This window comes from Vidua macroura, chromosome 10 (assembly GCF_024509145.1).
Source record: "Vidua macroura isolate BioBank_ID:100142 chromosome 10, ASM2450914v1, whole genome shotgun sequence".
Lineage (NCBI taxonomy): Eukaryota > Metazoa > Chordata > Aves > Passeriformes > Viduidae > Vidua > Vidua macroura.
The window spans coordinates 11,203,613-11,224,526 of record NC_071580.1 but is presented as its reverse complement, the minus strand read 5'-3'; the positions used below and the strand labels follow the sequence as shown (position 1 = coordinate 11,224,526).

The 20,914-nt window shown below is 45.2% G+C and overlaps 1 protein-coding gene across 3 annotated transcripts in view; it reads right to left on the bottom strand.

Annotated features, from left to right (window-relative positions):
• Nucleotides 1-6,492: 6,492 nt before the first annotated feature.
• The window catches only part of IL1RAP (interleukin 1 receptor accessory protein), a 50,134-nt gene continuing 35,712 nt past the window's right edge, over nucleotides 6,493-20,914 (bottom strand). The window contains exons 9-12 of one of the 3 annotated variants that reach the window (XM_053986539.1): nucleotides 18,853-19,002; nucleotides 17,859-18,002; nucleotides 7,674-8,235; nucleotides 6,493-7,509 (exon numbers count right to left, since the gene is read on the bottom strand). In XM_053986539.1, the coding sequence (XP_053842514.1) occupies nucleotides 7,362-7,509; nucleotides 7,674-8,235; nucleotides 17,859-18,002; nucleotides 18,853-19,002 (1,004 nt within the window). In that variant the 3' untranslated portion in view covers nucleotides 6,493-7,361. Of the gene's footprint in view, nucleotides 8,236-11,043; nucleotides 15,177-17,858; nucleotides 18,003-18,852; nucleotides 19,003-20,914 lie in introns of those variants that run through there. The other 2 variants (XM_053986538.1, XM_053986540.1) reach the window with 2 other exon arrangements.

Here is a 20,914-nt window from a genome sequence, read left to right as displayed (position 1 = left end):
GCAGCCAGGAATTCTCTACAATAGCCCTAGAGCTTACTTTTGGGCATTTCTCTCCTTATTCCAGTGTTTCTGTAAAAGCATCGACTAAACAGAGAATAATAAAGGTTGCCTTTAGTCTGTGAAATGAGTGGTAACAGTTTCACTTTGTAGTAATATAATGGAGAGCTGCTATTTGCCTGCCAAGTACTGTATTTCAAAAAAAAAAAAAAAAAAAAAAAAAAAAAAGAGGAAAGAAATAAAAAAAACCCTATCATAAATAAAAGTATAACAGTACAACTGGAAATGACAGGATGAATACAATTTTTTAATTGTAATGATATGATCTACTTTCTCTGCCACATCTTTCCTTGTCCCATATCCTTTCATAAGATCATAAGATCACCTACCAGAGACTAAATATAAGCCACTCACCCAACTGAAGCAGCCAGTGACAGGAGGTGACACCCTGCAGGCTGCTCTGATCTGGCTGCTCCAGCATTTTGTGGTAACTGGCAGACAGACGTCTGCACGCAGATGTGGGCCAGGCTTGCTGATGAAGTCAGTGCTCCAGAGCATCTGTTGTGTTGACCTCTGCACTGGAAGCAGGGCCAAACTGAACAAATTTAGTGTACCTTGAGGAAGTTTGCTGTCAGACAGCTGGGATTGCACAAAATAAGAGTAAAGTCCCTTAGTGAAGGAGTCCCCTGACATCCACATAGCACCTGGCACACTCTTCCTTAGCCATGGAGGATGGAGAGGAAGAACATGCTGGAGACTGAATTATCTGGCTACTGATGGAGCAGAGGGGTGTAAGGGCAGGAGATAAGCTGCTGTACTTCAGAGAAGAATAAGTGAGAGAATGCAAGCAAGCAAGTTGGGATGGAGTACAGCCAGATGGTGAGCCCCAACCACCTGCTAAGTCTGTGTCTCTAATAGTCAGGGCGGTGTGCAGAGCAGCTGGAAATACTTGGATGCTGCTAGTGTGCATGGCAATGGTTACCAGGAAGCTTCAGACTAAGACAGGCAAGACAGAGGGGTAGCTAAATTAGAAAATGAGATGGGAAGCTAAATAATCTTGATCTAGTTTTACAAAGTGGTGACCTTGGGTCCCCCCTTGGCATAAAATTCATGTAAGAGGAATTGCAAGCAGTTGAGCTGGACTCAGCAAAGCATTAAGTTTGGAGTGAGCTCTGGGCATCTTCCCAATTATGTCTGTGTGTAGGAGCTTGGCAGGAGTGAGAGGCAGCATGTGGGAGAGGTCTGGCTTACTGAGAACAACAAAAAGAAACAGGGTGTCCCCAGGGAAAAGGGTAACTTAGCCTAGTCACTTAAATCTTCTTATCTAACCCCCCAGAAAGCAATAATAAATGCTTAAAATTAGTGATATGAATGGATCCTGATGACACTGTGGGCATTTATTAAACTGTAGCCTTGAAGTCCTCAAGGGAACAAGGAGCACCAAGCCAAGCCAGCAGAAAACTAGGAATCAGCACTAACAGAGCAGCCTAGCAGGGGGTCTGATGGTTATTTGAGGAGCTGGGTAGTAGCTATATGTTAACATACCCCGGATATACTCACTTTTCTTTATTCAGGTCCAGCTTGGTGCCAAATGAGCCAAAACTATTGTTTGGGTCAGATAGGACTCTGACAGTATTGTGCTGCTGGAGTGGATGAAACCTGGCAAAACAGATGAGGGTATCAGGGGGAAACACCAGATATTTGTTGGCTGGTTTGGGGTGGGTTTTCTTCATGTATGCAGATCTGAAATGGATAGTGAGTGAGTTTGAAACGCTGTTTGATGTTAAATGCAGGTAAATGAACATGTGCCAGGGAGGCTGACACTGAATGGAATCCAGCAGCTGCTCTCTCCTGCAACCCCAATTGGAGCAGATGCTTTCGAGGCAGAGATGTGAAACATAATGATAGATGTTACTCTAGCTTGCCTCCAGAAAGGAGTATGCAATTAAAATGTAAGCATGAATGGAGCAGAATTTTCTTTCAGTAGCAACAGTGTACATGGAAAGAGTGAGAGCAAAGCAGAAGGCAGGGATTGCTGTCTGCACAGACATCCCCATTTGTGTTGGCAGTGTACAGAGGAGAGAGCTAGTAAGGTATTATCCACAGCCAAGTTCTTGGACCTGATGCACAAACATGAGTGTGATTTGAGGAGCTGATACAATCTGATATGCAAACATGTTGATTTTTTCCAGCAAGCTGTAAGAATATAGTTTGAGGCTTTTCAATTGCCAGAGGGCTAGTTAGGGAGCTCATGGCAGCACTGACCTAAATCTTTAATAAATCTTAGCAGACTGGGAAACTGCAAATACTGAAAATTGAGAGTGCTGGGAGAATATGCAGAAAAGGGCATTTATAACTAATGCAAATCTGATGTGTTTATAATGAAATCTGCTATCCAAAGGAAAATGCTGTTTTCATTTAAGTTGAAATGTTTTAAAAGGCACTAGTCTTAACAAAGCATGCTGTAAGCAAAGCAGAAGTGAAAAACCAGACTGATTTTGATACTCTCAGTATAGCACATTTTGAGCTTTGTTTAAAAACTTCTCAAAACATATTTATATTAAATAAAATATAATTTTAAATGGCAATCGCATGTTTTCCATTTTCATGGAAAATTTTGATGTCATCTCGTGCTGATTTTGTTCTGCTTGAGGACAGAAGAGGAGGAAAAAATAAAATCAAAGAAATGGGATTTGCTATGAATGGAAAACTCAAGTTCTTTGTGATTCTCTATAGTGCACTGCAGGCTCATTCCCAGACTGATCAATATGGAACTGCCCATATGTGGAATTTCAAGGTGTCACTGTAATCAGCAGTAGCCAGTGAAAATGGCTCAATGGGATCAGATATTCCCAAATGACCTTTTTCCATCCATATTACTTCCAGCTTGGCTGGTAACTGTGGGTACTTAGATGTGGTAATGTTTTGTAAGCATCACCCTGCACACATTAATAGCAGGCTTTTGGTTCTTCATCCATTAACCTATAGATCTCAGAAGGTAAAAACTCGTTATTGAACAAGTTTCTGATGGGAGTCAGTGTCTCAGTGTTTTCATGGCTGATCTGGAGATAAATAAAACATCATTTGCTAATAACCACGGCAGATGGAACAAGGATTGCCTGTCATCGCTATTTCCCGCTTCACCAAGCATGCAACGTGATCTGCCTTGTCTGATGAACTGGCCCCAAGCAGGCACAGTGCACTGTAACAAAAAATTCATCTAAGATCAAGCCAGTGGAATGTCCAGAGACACCTCAGCCATAGCACTTCCTTGGGAAAGGTGTTGGACATGACAAGCAATCAAGTCCAGTTTCCCACTGAGATGCAGTGGGATGAAGAAGAGTGTCAGCAACACTCTGGAGAGACACTCTGCCACCTATGGTCTGAAAATTATTAATAGCAAAGAAAAGGAAGAAAAACCTTTGGAAAACAATCCTTTCGTGGGCAACGGATTGTCGGATGATTTGGCAATAGAGTGCAAGTACTCCCACAGACAGAAAAATACCTGAAAAGTCTCTTTGCTGCAGCAGAGGAGTAGAACCACCACCCCATCTGGAAGCAAAACCCAGGTTACACAACAATCAGGCACAATATTAAGGCTGAGGCTGAATATTCACTTGAACAAATACTGATGAGTTGGAAAACTTGTTGGTGTTTTCAAGCCAAATGAGTTTGTGGCAGATACATTTTAGTGAAGTACAAATCATTAGCCTGATTACAAGCATATCAATGGAAATGCTGAGTCCCCTGATGTCTGGCTATTACTGTGTCTGGTGCTACTAAGAATTCGAGTCATAATCTTCTGTAAACCATTCTGCAGCATCTCTACTTGTCATTAACATCTTTGCAAAAGGAGCCTGCATGGTACGTTTATGATGCCATTTAAGAGCCACAGCCTTTTCCCAGCATGACCAGTGATTGTATCCAGTGTGAACATCGATGTGGACAGCAGTCAAACTCCAGCACCTCTTTCACATGGATTTGGGCAGGCAGCTGCAGGGTCATTCATGTTGCTTTCTGCTCGGTCCATAATGTTTTAAATTGTGCATTTCCAGAACAGCACCACATTTCTTTGGATGCGAGGTGAGGCCAAATGCCTGGGTGGTGAGCAGGGAGAACATATAACCCCCTATAGATCCTGACATGGTCTGCCCTCCCCTGCTTGACATGGCTCTGGTTATACTCCTAGGCTGGGTGTGTCACACAGGGCAAACACCGTCCCAGAGGTGGTGCTGCCCTTCATAGATATTGGTGGTGAAGCAACTGTGGAAGATAAAATATAAATGTGGAGCAAGGATTAAAGGTTAGAAGCATTTTTTCCCCATTTCTGGCATCTGTGGGTTCCTTCACAATCTTGTCATTGTTTGGGAAAATGTCTGCTATAAATACACTTAGATCAGATGCTCTGAGATCAGCATCTAGTGTAACAGATGAGAATAAAAATCTGTTTGATGTTAGAAAGAGAATTTCTTTTAGTTCTTGCAGGTTAGTGATTCATCTAGCATTTCAGATGTAAGGAGCATTCCATTATTGGCATGTCCAGTGGCACTTGTTAGGGAGAGACCTCCTAGGCACCAGAACTTTGCAGTCACTAAAGTGAAGACAGGTTGATGTAGAGATGGACCATGTGGCTTGTCTGTGTCCCCTAACCGTTTAGTTACCTGTGTTCAGTGTCTTCCTGACAGCACCAGCCTTCCACAGTTTAAAAACCTCTAGGAAGCAGTGGAAATATTGTACAAATGGCTCTGCACATCATAACCTGGTAGCCTTCTACCATTGCATGTCATAAGTAGGATATTCAACTTTGTATGAATGTTTTTATATTAAGATATAGTAGAACTTCTACATATATACTAACTCTGCTACTGCTGAACTGTTCTTTTGAAAGAACCATGTAGGGTGAAGGAGGTTGGAATACTGTGCTGCCAGTTAACACTGGAAATTATTACATTTTTTATTCAACTGGCAAATGCACGTGTACCAGAGAAGAGAGCAGTGATTACAGTCCATCTGCACCAGTTTGTGTCACATGGGACATGAACAGATTTTAACAGATTTTCAGAGAGCAGAATTCAACTCTGCAATGAGTTTGTTCTGATCCTAAAGTAGGACACTGAGATGGGATATAGGATATTTCTAACACCTTCTTTAGCATGAGAGACAAACACAATGGAAATTGGTTCTAGGGCTTCTTCCCATATCCTTGCTCAGACATCCCTCCAACATGATGTGCCTTTGGCCTCTGGGATCTTGGCCTTGGGAGGTAGGATCTCTGCACACACTGGAAATCCACCATGTCTCAGTATTTGTTATGAGAGCAAACAAGATCCTGGGTCCATTTGATGGGTCAGAAAAGAAGTGGTAAAATTGCACTGGCTCTGTTGAAGCATCAGGAAAAGCAATGGTCATTACTAGTTTGTATTTGTTCTTTCATGAAGAGATGACAGTTTGCCCCAAAAGGCTGCATTTGGCCATTTTATACATCTGTGAGGAGCTCCAGCTGTTGTTTCCTCTATCTTTGCATTTTTGTAGTCAACCGAGACAATACCACACTCAAATAAGGGCAAAGTCCGTAAATAAAAGCTGTTTAAATGCCAACAAAAAACAAATATGTTGACTCTGGAGGCTGATTGATTACAAATTATTTATATTTTGTAGCTGCACTTTTCAGCAGACTACCAGACTCACTGACAGTACCATCCCACATTTAATTGTAAACAACTGGAGTAATTTCATGGCATTTTGATTACGTCTTACAACACATCCTGCAATGTGTCAGCTTGCTTTCCAAATATCTCATTCCTGTTTCTCCTCTGATCACTGAGAATAGCCACATATAGACAAAGTTCTTCTGAGTAATTTACAATGTTTCTGATGGAATTAGAGAGAAATCCACATCTGGAAACTTCTCCAGAGTCTGAATTTTTAACTCCTATGAGTTGGTAGGGTTTGTTGCCCTTGTTTTATTTAGACTGACTCAGCACCAGGTTTTTTTGGTTTCTATTTCTCAGTCTGTTGCAGGAAGCTGTTAGGATTCAGCTCACAAAGACTTCTAACAGGAGAGCTGTCAGCTGTACTTGATCTCAGAAGGAAAGGATCAAAAAAGTCAGGGCAGTACTGAGGAAGAGGGTCTGCTGAGGGAAGGAAAGTGATATATGAATTATAACTGGACTTCAGCACTATTAAAATGGGTGAGACATGGCCTCGTCCTTCCTCACAGCTCCAGCAAGTTCACCTGAGGCCATCAGATAGGGGTCCTGGGGCCACCAGACCCTGTACCCCAAGGGCTCAGATCATATTTTCAAGGCAGAAGGAAAATAATTTCTTGTCAATCTGATACACAGTTATTGGACTGACTAGAGTGGTGAAGGAGACCTTTTTTGGTCTCAGGGAAAGAAAACAAATGCAGTGCATTAGCAGGTCTGTCATGCCAAAGCATCAGCTGAAGGCAAGCAACTGACTGCCAGGATTAGCACCCTTCCTTGGTGGGGAGAGAGGTCTTTACACAATGTGAAATGAGGCAAATGAAGTTTTCAGTGCAGGAGAAGAATGGGAAACACTGCTGACAGCCACCTCAACAGACTGATGAAACAGCAGCCCCAGGGAAACTGTTCAAAGGCTCTTTTGGTTATTATATGAAGTGTGGTTTTGACCCCTCAGATTCAGTGCTGGAGGTCTTCTGTGAGCAGTTGAGGTCTTGCTCCTACCCCTGGGCTCATTGGCTACTCAGAGAATTTTTTTAATCATATTCCCTGTAATGGTTTTCTTTCCTGCTGCATGGAAGGCCACTCAACTGACAGAACAAATTCCTCATATGGTGAAGCAGAGATAGGGACCAAGGCCAGTAGCCCAGGGCTAGCTCAGGGAACAGGAGGGGACCTCAGCCAGCTTGGGCAAAACATATCTCCAGGCACCGCCTGGTGAACATACAGCATTTACCAGTTCCTATGGAACTTTTTACAAGAGCAGGTTAAAGAAATCCATTTTATTTAGAGAGAAAGGGCTTGTCTTGAAACTGTTGAGCAAGTTCTTTTAGACCACAGTAGATAACTCCGTGGCAGGGGCTCCCATTACCCTCATTAGCAAAGTTTTAGCCTTTGCAAAATGCAGGCTTGCTCCCCTTTCTCCAGAGGTTACTACCAGCAGGATGGCTTCTCCCTGCTTCCTCCCTCCCAGGCCCCAGCTGGGGACCTGCCCTCCAGCACCCGACCCCAGCAGCAGCCCCGCTGCAAACACAGCCACGGTGTGGAAAAGCAATGCCAGAGAAACACATTTTCAGCTCCACTTTGTAATTTAAATTCTGGAGAAGCACCCGGGCAGGAAGCCCCCAGCCGCTGCTCTGTGCATGGCTGCAGGTCCCTGGCTCAGGTCACCAGCAGTGGTATTGCTGCAGTCCTCCATGCAGGCATGGCACTGACACTTAATGGCACCGTGCCAGCCTGTGACATGGCAAAAATATCCTGAGGCTGCAATGAGTTTCTTTCACTGGCCCAGCAGCAGCAGTGCTTGGGCCTGTGGGTTAGAGCACGTAGAAGTCATTGTTGTTTGACAGGTCACTGTAATGGCAGAGGGCGAGAGCGGGGCCCTGTGCTGGCGGGGGCTCGGCTCGACCCCTGCCCTGCAGCCCCTGTGCCGGGGGCCTGCCCGAGCCCGGGTTGCAGAGATGACTGTCCCACCTGGGCTCAGCCACGGCCTGCTGCTTGTGTCTGCTGCTGCCATTGCAGTGGGTCCCACAACACCGGCACGTCAGGAAGTGCTTGGCTCGCTGTTTGGCCTTCGACTCGGAGGCCGAGGCCGTCCCCCCGTGAGTGAGAGTGACAGGAGTGGCACCCCGTGGGTCGGGCTGCCCTTTCAACCGGCTCCTTCTCCTCTGGACGGGGTCCAGGCTGATGTCGGACTGGGAGGAGCAGCTCTCGTTCCAGCCAGCGCTGGCGCTCAGGCTGCGCAGCGGCAGGGCGAGCCGCAGCGCCTTCCAGAACTGCGAGCCGGAGCGCTTGGACTTCTCCCCCTTCCAGGTGACGAAGGAGACAGATTCCTTCAGCTGGAGGATGCTGGGGTGGGTGCACTGCAGTGGCCTGTACTCCACCACAATGAGCTTGGTGGCTATGGCGTTCTGGCACATGATGCCCAGCTTGAACTCCAGAAGGCTGATGCTCTTCTCTGTCAGGTAATCAGGACTCAGGACCACGATCATCCTGCGGCTCCTCTGGATGAAGTCGAACACGGCTTCAGTGGTATCTAAGAGTACAAGGGAAGAGGAATTGGGGTGCACAAAGAGAAGGGAATGGGGAGAGAAAAGCTAAGGAAGCTGTTTGGTGGCACACCTGCACAGATTCCTCTTCCCACAGAGGGAAACCTGGCACAAGCTCTGTGACTTTCAACTTGCCCACACTCCTTCCTGCTGACAGCATTTTTGCTGTGCAGTGGGTTCTTGAGAAGGCTGAGGTGGTAAATGAGAAGCCAGGATATGCCATGATTGTACTCTGACTTCTGCACAGCATCAGTCATGCCCAGAGAAGTGCAGGCATTTGATAAAGGGTGGGTCTTGTTTGGGAACCACCTGCCCACAGCTTGAGCAATTCTTTGCATTAGGGGATCAGAGCAATCATGTCATCCTGCCCCAGCTCAAACTGCAGGGGCTGACCCACCTCCCCACTGTCAAGCTCTCTTATCTTTAAACCTCCACATTTAAAAAGCAAAAATGTCAGCCTTAAACCCCTCCACCAATTCCCCTAAGCATCATTGGAGGTGGGAATACTGTCCTTCAAAGCATTTCTTGGGATTAATTGCACGTTGTAAAGCTCAGGAGGAAGCTTAGCTGAAATGGTGCCAGGCAAGAGCAACATCTCTTTTATTACCAATTTTGAAAAGCAGCAAACATGAAGGATGTCCTTGGACTTCTACCTGTGGCTTGGGATGCAGAAAGTATATTGAAAGTGTAGTGGCTAAAGGGTGAGCAGTGGAAAGGCTCAAGTATATGGCTGTGGCATGCAGCAATTTAACAAAAGCTGAGTAATAAAACTATAAAATATTTTAAAAACCCATACACTTACAGTGCTGGTGCCTGAGATGAAAAGGGACCCAAGGACAAACTGGTGTTCAAGCAAGACAAGGATCATTAGAGTTAAGAGTTCTTGCACATTCAGAGAGAAAAATCTGCTTCTAGGAATGTCTTTCAAAGAGGTGCTCTGGGAAGAAGAGCTACCTCCTGCTTCCCTTCCATTTCACACTGCTAAAGCCTTCATTCCTCAGGCTGGAAACTCTCCCCTCTCCCTGACAGCGGAACACTGCTCTTTTATGTGAATAAAAATACTGTTCCTTCCCTGAAATGGCAATGCCTCTTAATTCTCCCAGCACTTGGCTGTCTCTTATCTCACAGCAGAAGGTGAACTGTGTTGCATCTGAATGCACCTTATTTTAATATGGTACAGAGCAGTACTTTTCAAAGAAGTATGACTAGCTGTAAAACTCATTGTCACTAGATCATTTGGACACCCAGATAGGAAAAATGATCATACAGTAAAATGCTAATGGAGAAAGTAGGGCACTGTTTGGTTAATAAAATACTGGAATTAAAATAAAATTATTTTGAGGGAGTCTTTTTCTTGTATAAAAAGTTTGGTGGGATTTTTACCCCCAACACGCACAGGAAAACACTGATTCATTGAAACCAAAACTGTCAGAATTGTCACTTACCACCATGACACATTTTTACCACCCTATTTCAGAGGCATAAAGAATTGGCAGCAATCTCCTAAGTCTAGACCTCATTCAAACTTTTCTACAAGTGATTGAAATCTATTTTGAAAACAGCCAGGTTTCAACAGTTTGTGAAAGAAAAAGCTCTTTTCAAGGGCCTTTTTGAAACTGGAGTCACAGAACCACAGCAAAATGTAAGCAGGAGCAGCCCCTGGGAGGCCCTACCTGCCTGCTCAAAAAGCCCAGGTTCAATTAACATGAATGACTCTGATGCTGCTAAAATGAAATGTTTTGATTGAGGTGACAGTGCTGTTTTTCTTTTATCAATGTTGAATTTGCAACATTTTTTGAGACTTTTTTGAGACTCATGTTTTTCCACACTCTTTTTTTTTTTTTTTTTTTTGAGACTTTTTTTTGCAAGGAAGGAATTCAAATTTCCAAAGATATATTTGATTTTGAGAAAGGGATGCGTTTAGACTTGGCTGACCAGGTTACCTTGGGATGTTCAGTTTGCAATGTTTACCCAGCTCAGGAAAAATCCTGAGCAGACACTTCACAGTGTGCAGGTGGGATCTTCCCTCCCAATGAAACAGCACTGGATGAGACAGGCAGCAATAGCACTGCAGGGGCTTGGGGATTCAATTCTTTTTGGTTATCTGCTTTTTACTAAAAAAACTTCCATCTTTACTAAATGTTTGCAAAAGGCAGTGCATATTTTTATTGGTCTACTTGTGTCTCCCCAATGCACCCCAAAGATGTAACAGATTATAAGGATTATGGTCACAGATCCCATACCCATAGAACCTCAAATCCATACATGGTCACAGGTGCTCATTTTGCTAGTGGTCTGGAAGTGCTGGGCTGTCTCTCAACTTACGTGCAGGCAGGCAAACATGGGAAAGGGGCAAGAAAGTGACTTGGATGAGAAAATATGAAGCTTACTGAACCTAGAAACTGATGGGCAAAGTAGCCTGAGAGTGAGTTTGATTTCTGTCGTTTTGGCAGATGTCTAAAATTCTGATTTGATATTTAAAGCAGAGATTATGTTGCCTTCCCATCTTTCTGTCTTGTGATTGCCAAGTGAGCACTCTTCAGATCAGAGACTTTCCGTGTGTGCATGTCCACCGCTGTGAGACATCTGAATGCTGTGTGTCACTGTATTTCTGCTTGGATGGTCCTGGGAGCTCAGGTGCCTCTGCAGGCACAGCATGAAACAGCCAGGAAAATGTCACGTTCCAAGGAGGAGCCCCAGATTATCTTGGTGCTTGGACTACACACAATCATCTTTCTTTAATAGCATTTCGGAGACATAATGGGAAGATGGTACTTATGAGAAATGCACAGGACTGAAATGCAAAAATGAAAATGTTTTATTGAAAAGCAAAATAAAATAATACTGACACTTCACAGACCAAATCACACAAAGGCAAAAACATACAGAAAAGGGAAAACTCTGGAATAGCTGTACAACATCAAACAGAACCGGAAGGGAAGATATTTTTTCCAATTCGTGCCACACTGTTTCCCAATGAAAAAACAATGAGGAACTTTGCATGAGCTACATATTGATAAATGTTAGGTTAGAACACAGAAACTCAAATGAATCAACTGATTCAGATGGATGCTGTGACAGATTCCCACTATGGAAACCGCGCGTGGCATAGAATGAAATGACAGGCGTATCCAAGATGCTTGCAGATCTACTTTACAGTTGCGATTGGGCTTTACCCTTGGCCTGAAATACCCCAGCAAAGCCAGTGGTAAAGCTCCTGGGTGAGTGGAACCTGCTTCTGGACTGTTCCTTCCACACTGCTCCCTCTGACCTCTCAGGCCCATTCCAAACCATCACACCTTTCGCCTTGTGGCTGCTCTGCTGATGTCTCTCAGTAACCCTGTTCTGGGGTTGCAATGACATCAAAGGCCACTGCAGTGTATGCCTAAGAATGTCCAGGTCTATTAATTATTTGGAAAACTCTTTCAATAAAATCAGCAAAATACATGAGGTGGATTTAACTTCCCTAAAATAATCAGACTTACTAAAACATCAGCATAAAATCTCTTAGTAACTCAGGCAAAAGTGAGATGTGATGTAGTGAGGTCTGGGATGTTAATTCAATTTATGAGTATTTGGGAGTCAATCTTTTAAAAATCATATGGCAACCTAACACAGCTCTGCTTTGGCTTCAGGACCTTCCCTCTGCCTGCAGATCTGACAGCTGATTACAGAGATGCTTAAAACACACACAAAAAGGTGAAGCTGGGCACAATGACAGGGTTGCAATGGGTTCACCAAGCCGAGCACGGGTTCGGGTGCTACCTCTTATAAATGAAGTTTTCCAGAGTGTGGGAAGCAGCTCTGTCCCTCCACAGAGAACCACAGTACAAAAGCTCATAACAAAACTTTTAAGCACCTTTGAGCAGATGAGGAGCTCCACTGCCTCCAGTGAAGCTGACTGCAATTTCACCTGCTTAAATCATAGCTTACTTGGGGTGGGAAAGATGAAGAGGACGGTGAGAAAGAAGCCCTGTTTGTTACACATCTGTACAGTGTCCTGGTTCTGGCCAGGACAGGGTTAGTTTTTGCAGTAGTCAGGAGGGGGCATGTCCAGGACACTGAAGTTATTCTATACCACCTTGCATTTGCAAGGGTTGGAGGGAAGGGGGTCTCTTTTGGAGATAAAGGGTCTCAGCACAGTGCAGCTGGGCCAGTGCAGGGCAGCAGAAGGAATGGTTGGATATGGTCAATTGTCAGGGTTTTTTTCCATAGGAGTTATTAATTTCTTGTACCCTCTATCACCAGTATTATTTTCTTACCTCATTGCTGTTTCCAGTAAATTTTTCTTATCCCACACCAAAATCTTTACCTTTTGTGCCTCCAATTCTCCTCTCCCACCCTCTGCAGAAGGAGGGAGAAGGGGAAAATGAGGGGCACATGGTTTCAGGGGGAGCCCTGAATTGTGAGGTACCATTCCTAAACACAACATACAGTACCTGACTAAGGGCATGGGGGGCTGTAGCTCCCTGCAGCCCTGGAATAACATTATGAATCATAAAATACTAAGGGCAGAAGATTTTCCTGACACCATTCAGTCCCACACCTTTAAGGCTGGGCTTTTTACTGGGATGCCCTCAAAGCTCCCAGCTCAGCTGGGTGAATAGTGCATAGACTCCTAATTGTAGTGCTTTTATAGTGCCACTACGAATGCTTATGCCTCACCCACTGGGCACCAACAGAATAAGTGCATGAGTCAAAGGTGACTCAGGAGCAACCATCACCAATAAAAATAAGCATGCACTTGGGGTGTGTAATACTGAACTCCACAATTAAGTGGGCAGGTCCTTGCACTAAGAGCTGCAGGAGTATGGAGACACCCCTAGAGCCTGAAGTTTTATTTGAAAGTATTGTGAACCATAGCACCAGTTAATGCCAGAGCCCCACTGTGCTTTGGTTTGTCCTACAAGAGAGATTAAACTCCCCTCCTCAGCATGAAGTGTGTGATAGGGGTTAACTCACCATGCCCTCTCCTGCTGAAGCAAGGACACCTACACAGCGTTTTTTTTTGTACTTCTGTTTCATGCAAATGTTGCAGAAGCTGAGATACACTCTCTGTTCTGCAGCTTTGGGCTGGAATCAAGATGGGGAGAGACTTGCTTTGTAAAGACAAAGCTAGTTTAAACCTAAACCCTGAATTAGAAATGGCAACATTGTTCAAAACCAGGCATTGAAGAGGGAGTCTTTATAAAATCATAGAATAATTTGGGTTGGGAAGAACCTTCAAAGGCCACACTCCCTGCAATAAGCAGGGACATATTCAGCTGGATCAGATTGCTCACAACCTTCTCCAACCTGGCCTTGAATGGTTCCAGGGATGGGGTATCCACATCCCTTGGCAACTTGGGCCAGTGTTCTACCACCCTCATTGTAAAAGATGTCCTCCTTAAATGTAGTCTGAATCTACTCTCTTTTAGTTTAAAACCATTACCCCTTGTCCCTAAAGGGGTAATTGCAAAAGGACCTACTAAAAAGTCTGTCCCCACATCTCTTATAAGCTCCCTTTAAGCACCGAAAGGCCACAAAAAGATTTCCCAGGAGACTTCTCCAGGGAGAACATCCCCAGCTTTCTCAGCCTGTCCTCACAGTCTTACCTAAATGGACAGAAGTAGTAGTTTTTAGGAAGTTCAAGTAAGTTTTTGGGGTGTCCTTCTGAGTTGGACTTATATCCATGTCATTCCAAAGACCTTGGAAGCACTTTGCATGATACTTTCCCCCAGCCAGCGGCAGAGAGACTAGGCAGGTTTAGTAGTACACTGGGGTTCCTTGTAGTGCTTGTGAAGTCCCTGAGTTTACTCTACAGATAAACATCTCTCACATGCTTCACAGCCTGTACTCATGAGAGATTTCCCTGGATTACAAGCAGCTCTGGAGGATCTGGGGCACTTGTGAGACTACAGAGTCCCAGAGACTGACCACTTATTACTAGGTGTGCTACAACACAAATAGCACCCAGTAGAGTTGTGGGGTGTTTTTTAATGCTTCTATAACAGCCATTCCCATCCAAACTACCTGGATGCATCTTCTTCAAAGGAAATTTGGGGAATAAAGATGAGGAGCTTCAAAAGTCCATGCTCCTCACATTGCAGCTGGAGTCTGTGATCCCACAAGTGATTGGGACTACAGACCTATAACATGCAGGAAAGGCTCTACACTGGAGCCACCTTGCAAATTGTTCCTCAGCCTCTGCAACAGGGACTGAGGACCAGAAAGGAGTGAAATGAAGTCACTTAGGAATGGAAAGAAGCTCTGTCCTGGATGCTAATGCAGGTCCCATAGGAACTGGCCATGCTATCACAAGGTGCTGGATGCATCCCACCTAGATAGCAAATTTAGACCTTAAGCCCAGGGTGGTGGTTGATAACAAGGACATATATTTGCAGAAAGCAGGATTTTGCATTTTCGGTCTCTCTAATGACAGAGCAATATCAAAGCTGCAGGGAAAACATGACTATCCTCTGAAATGCTTGGGATATGGTCCTTCATGGAAAAAACCCTGAGTTCCTCCCCACTCCCTGGCCTAACTTGTGGATTTTTGAGGTATGTTTTGGTTTGTTTTCTGATTGTGTCAAACATTTTTCAGGGATATGCATCAACCCATCAAGGCTTAAACTCCTGCTAATTTTTTTCACTGGCATTTCCACCTGCAGTTGCTTCCAGAACCTGCCCTTTGGGAACTTGGATTTCTCGCCTTTCCATTTAATGACATTCAAGGCCGCCTTGGCCTGCTTCAGCTCCTTCACTTTGCTCTTCTTGATGGCTTTGTACTGCACTAGAATGACTTTGATGTTGCCCTTGGAGGCCATATTCTCTAGGCCAGCCTTGAGCTCCAGCAGGGCCTGTGTCCCCTGCAAGACGTAGTTGGGGCTCAGGACAACAAGCAGACGTCGACTTTTCTGGATGAAGCTCAGGGTTTCGTCTGTGACAACTGGGAGAAAGAAACATTGAGGTCGTTAGTGATGCCCAAGAACATGCTGCTGAGCTGCTGCTGTGACACCAAGTGACTCTTGAAGGGGACAAGAAATCCCTTGGAGGCCCTCTCTAGACTACACTGGTGCTCCCCAACCCTGTTAGTGACTCCCGGTGGGACTTCCCACTGGGAAGTCCTACACCAGGGCTGGTTCCCACTACCCCATACAGTGGCATATTCTCCAATAATAATTTTCCTCCCAGCTGGAGGAGAATTTCCTCCCGGCTCCCTCCTCGAGTCCAGACTACCTACAGATGCCTTTCCGCCTCCCCATGTTACACAGAGATAACCAAGAGAGCTACACCTAAAAGTCACTGTACTACACATCAGTGACACCACCCAGTGCTGTGAGGGTGCCTTGTGGCATCCTCAAGTGGGCTGCTGATCTCAGGCTGAGATTTAGCTTCCTTCTAATGAGAGGGGAAAAAGAGGCTCTCTGGCAGGGAAACTGCCAGCTGCGTAACACATGAACTCAAGGGAAAGACTCACCCTGAAGAGGCTTCAGGAAGCCTGAATGTCTATGCTTACATCCTCATCTGGCAGATATCCAGAATGCCTCAGTTTCCCCACACAAAGTAAGTATTTACACCGTCCCCAAGTGTCCTCATGGGATAATTTGCTTTGGTAATGCTAACGTCCTAACTCCCGTTACTCATCCATCTGTTCCTGCTGCTGTCATCTATGAAAGTAGATTAGAGCATTTTTAGAACTGACTCTGAGGACTTTTAGTGAAGTGTCCCAAAAATGGCATCTTTTGAGCTAGAGAAATGTCATGGTAACTGTGGATCCTCTTTAATTTTCTAACATCTGCAGGTAGACTGTCCTTGGCCACCGTCTGTAATTAATGTGAAAATCCCTTGTAAGTGTGAATCCGGGTGCTTGTACTCTCTGCTGCAGGATTTCCCACACTTCCTTGACAAGGGAACACTCTTGACTGGTCAGAAATTACAATGGAGAGTAAAATAATGCTGACAGACAACTTCATTTAGCTGTCAGGCACGTTTGATTAGTTCCTGTCAGCTAACTCATGGGATAATCCATCTCCCACTGTTTCTTCATCAAGGACAACATAACTCTCTGCCCATGACACAGATGCACACTCTGGAGGCATGACACCAGCTGCCAAAAGCTATTTCCTGGCCTGCTGTGCTTTCCTGAGAAGGAGATTAGTCAAATCCTGGCTAAGAAGCTCCGGGGAAGCCCCAGCAGCATCGCAGACGGCAGTGCGGTGACAAACCACTCTGGCAGCGCTCCGCAGGGCTGGCACTGGCTTGAGGCTGGCAGGGACTGAGGGGGGCACAGATGGAAACGTTTGGGGTTAAGGTGAAGGACAGAGAGCCCAGGAGAGCAGTGCTGGGAGGAAAATGACACCCTCTAAAGTGAACAGGGCAAGAAGCAGCAGAGGGAACAGGAGGGAGATGGACATCTGGTGAAAATGGCTCAGAGCAAACCTGTTCTGAGCCTGACACTGGCGTCAAGCAAATTGAGCCTGGAGGGTGCCCTGCCACATCATTCAGGCTCTCTTCAAGAAGGAACAGCACCAGAATTGCAGCTGTCTCACTGAGACACACATATTTATTTACCCTCAAAGTTTAAGGTGCTCCTAGATCCTGGCAACAATCTAGGAGGGAAAGATAACAGAACCCAGACTGATTCTGCTCCTTTTGTCAGGTAGGTGGGCTGAGAATCCAGCAGTCCTCCCTGTTCCTACTCAAAAGGGACACCCCAATGGACTTTCCCAGCACAGGTTTTGTCACCAAAAAAAAGGACTTTGGGGTCCTGAACCAAAACCCATGAATTCAAAGCAGGGCGGTCTGCACTGGCAGAAATTCAGACTTTGAACTTTTAATAGGCATCAGGATCATACAACCAACTCAGCCTCCAAAAAACTAAAAATCGAGAGTGTTGTCTAGATTTGTGCCCTTGCTGTGGAACTTGTGTGAAAGTACATGTATCTGAATAGCTTCACAAACTTCCATTCTTGGTGATTCCCTGCCTCCCTGAAGCAGACATTATGTCCAGAACCTCATATGATTTATCTCAAAATAGTAAAAAAGGACTACATCTTACTGAAGAGATGAGTTTCACTGTCTGCAACAAAGTCCTTTTAATAATAGCAGCTAAATTTATGCCATATTAGACACAAACTCCCTAATTAACAAGGATGAATGGGACGCACATTATCTTCTCATTGATTTTGACACCTTCCACTCTTTCCTGAAGTACACACTGCTGGTTTTCACAAGGATTCTCCATTACCCTCTGTGAGCTGATCCAGCACAACACTTTCCCTGCCTCTTCTAGCCATGACTTTATCCCATTTTTTAAGGCAGATCAGAGGGCTTGCATGAAGGTCACTTTTCCAGTTCCCCATTCTGACATTCCTGCACATCACTCCTGGAAAGAGCAACTGAAACAACCAACCACCATCCCCACAGCAGCCATTTTTGGTGGCCTGGAGCATCTGCAACTCTGTCATGTGAAGCAAAAACATTAGAAGACACTGAAAAGAGTTCATTAACAGTGATAGGGAAAAAAACCAAAACATAATCCGGATAGGCTTGTTGCAATCAATGATCAATACCTCAAAGAACAATAAAGAGGACGTGCATGGAGCACAGCCCCCTGTGAGATACTCACTTCCTCCAGGGAGGCTGTCTCTGTCAAAGATACACAGCTTGTACCCAAACTCGTTCTCCAGGACTCCCCGCAGCGTCAGCAGCACAAATTCCTCCTCCTCCGCGTTGCGCGCGTAGGACACGTACACATCGTACTCCTTCCCGTCTGGGCAGTGGGAGCACAGGGAGACACAAAGGGCACAAGGGACACCTGTGATACTGCCCATGCTGGGCCTTTGACTTGCAAGAGAAGCACATAGGAAGGCTCACTTGGAGCCCAGGCACTACAGCTTAAGGCACGTAGATTTCCACAGACCACCCCATTCTGTCCAGGCTTCTTTTGTCTTCTGACATCTTTGACTCTACTCCCTCTTGCTGCTGTCTATCCACACGAGCAGTCCCACCAGACAGAGACTTGCACCCTGCCTACACCCTCTGAGAGCTGCAGCACCCCCGTGGCAGGTTCACACCACAAGCTGCAAGGGCTCAAACACCCTCCTCCTCCTCCAGAGGAGGAAATCTCACCCCAGAGTCCCTAGCAATGAACTCCCAGTAACACAGGGAAGAACTGAGGACAGAATGGTGATTTCCACATCCATCCTTTTGGATGCCTTCCCACATTTTAAAGCAGATCACTCTGGATCAGATCATGAATCCTTTACATAGAGTCACCAGGGAAACAAGGGACTTATTGGAACCTGATGACGTATCTTGACAATCTAGATACAGCTGGATGATATAGCTAGATTAGCAGGGCAGGGCCCTGGGCAGCCTGGCATGTCCATGCTCCACCTCTGCAGAGAATACAGAGGACTTCTCCTTTTCCCTGAGCCAAAAGCCTGACTCCTCTTGCTCTAATGAGCAATGACCCACACAACTGCATGTAGATAAAGAAATGGAAGGTCAAAATGTCATTATGCTGTGAAGAGGTTTAAAAATAGCTTATAGGAAAACTCCTATATGAAAATAAAGGGCCTGCAGCAGGATAAATAAAAGAAAGCATTTTAACTCCTTACCTAGAATGGTTTCATCCGTTCCAAAATGAGCCCGATAGAAGAGGACCATTTCAAGCCAATACACGTGATAGATGACTATGAGCACCACAACGAGCAGGATGGTGGCCCCCAGGCCACAGGCCAGCTCCACAGTGTACTTGGGTGCTACAACTGAACACAAAAATAGACAGGGGGTCAGAGTTAAAGAACAGGTTGGACTTTCAGTTGGGCAGGAACAAGCCTGTGTCATGTGCAGCCAAACACCACAGAGGAACAGCCAGGAGCCAAGCTGACCCTTCAGAGTAAGGTGGCCAAGCCAAGGCTTTTCTGACAGGACATGTGATGGCTTGCCACCCTGGAGCCCCATTCTAGGTTATTAGGTCTGGTTATGCTGGCAGAGCAAGTCCACAGCACAGGCTGGACTTCTGTCTCTGAGTGAGGCCCTGGGAGCAGCCAGGTGATAGAATGACCTGTTGGTAGAAGAAACCTGCACAGTCCAAAGCCAGAACATGACCATGACCTTCTCAGCAGTATCAGCAAACTCCTGGGGGAACACAACTGCTCTGACTTCTAAAAGATCCAGATAAAGCATCTGCAGCAAAATAAAGGCAATGGTTACCATCCTCCCTCCCTATCAAACAGACACAGGTCTTGTGGCTTGTCCCAGACTGACACCTAGGATGTAACTAGCCATGGCCTGACTCTTTTCTACCATGAAAGAAAAATCAGAGTTCCTTACAGAAAAGCTGAAATGCTTGCAAACAAACAGGGCAGCCTGTGGGTATCAAGCCAGAACATCACAGGCCCCCTCCAACTCATACACTGTCTGTCACACCACTGCTGCTTCTTTGTACTAAGGACAGAAAATTTCTAACTGTATCCCTGGGCAACTCTGATGGTGGCAGCTGATGTGCAAATTGGCAAACTGCACAATAACAGAACAACAGGGAGTGGAAACACCACCAAATTCCAATATGTAATAAGTTGCTAATAAAACTGAATTACAAAATCGAAAATGGACGGAATTTATCAATGTTCATTAGGTGATGAACAGCAGAAGTACATGAGAAGGAGAGGGAAATCATCCAAAAAAAAGCAAGAAATGTATATGACCTAATGTAATGAAAGAGTTGGAGCCAATATATAGAGCCACTTGCTAAAAGCCAGGTGCTGAGGGCTTAGGTTCTGGCATGCCTGATGCATCCTGTGGGATGTGCAGTGGGATGGGCTGCACTGAGCTTAGCATAAGGTTGCTCTGCCAGCAGCAGCTAGGGATGGTTCTTGGACTTTACTGTGGAATAGAGCAGGAAGAAGGAGTGATGGGTAACCATGTCTGCTCAGAGCAAACCCAGTCAACTAACCAAGAACAGATGTGGGGAGGAAAAGGGAGGATAGTACAGATCAGTCCACTAGAAAACAGTATTTAGGCACTGATATTTAGAGAAAGAATCTGAGTATTTCAGATTCAGTTCTGCTACATGTACAAATATTATCACCTCAGAAGTATTATATATGGAGTATGAACTCACTGACAGATGGTTTCAGCCTTTCTCAGTTATGTGTCTGGTCTATTGTTCCTCCCTAACAATCCAGAAAAGGTTTGTCTCAATGGAATGAGACTAAAATAGAATGAGGACAAGTACCAAGAAGAAAAAGATTTTCCAGTAAAGACCTCCAAGAGCTTTCCCATGCTTATAATACAGACTAGAGAGAAGAAGGTGTCTGGTGTGAGCTACACAAGCCATGGCAGCATTTCCTGTGGGAGAGGGGACTTCTGGCTTACAGTAAAAGCAGGTGTTGAAGCTCTAGATGAGGCTGATAAGGAGGCAGAAAAATACACCTTAATCAGGAAGCCTCACATAGCTTTTATTACTGAGAGGTGGGACTGGGAAACAAGGACCAAATCTTTGATTAAAAAAAGATGTTGGAAAAACCCACACAGAACAGAGCTGAATCAGTCTATACCATCCATGCTGAGGTGGCTGTATCTAGACTGCAGCATCATGACAGCAAGGGGTAAAACCAGCGAGCAGCGTGGTGTGACTGTCTCACTCCCTGAGCAATGCCAGTGAGTGCAGACTGT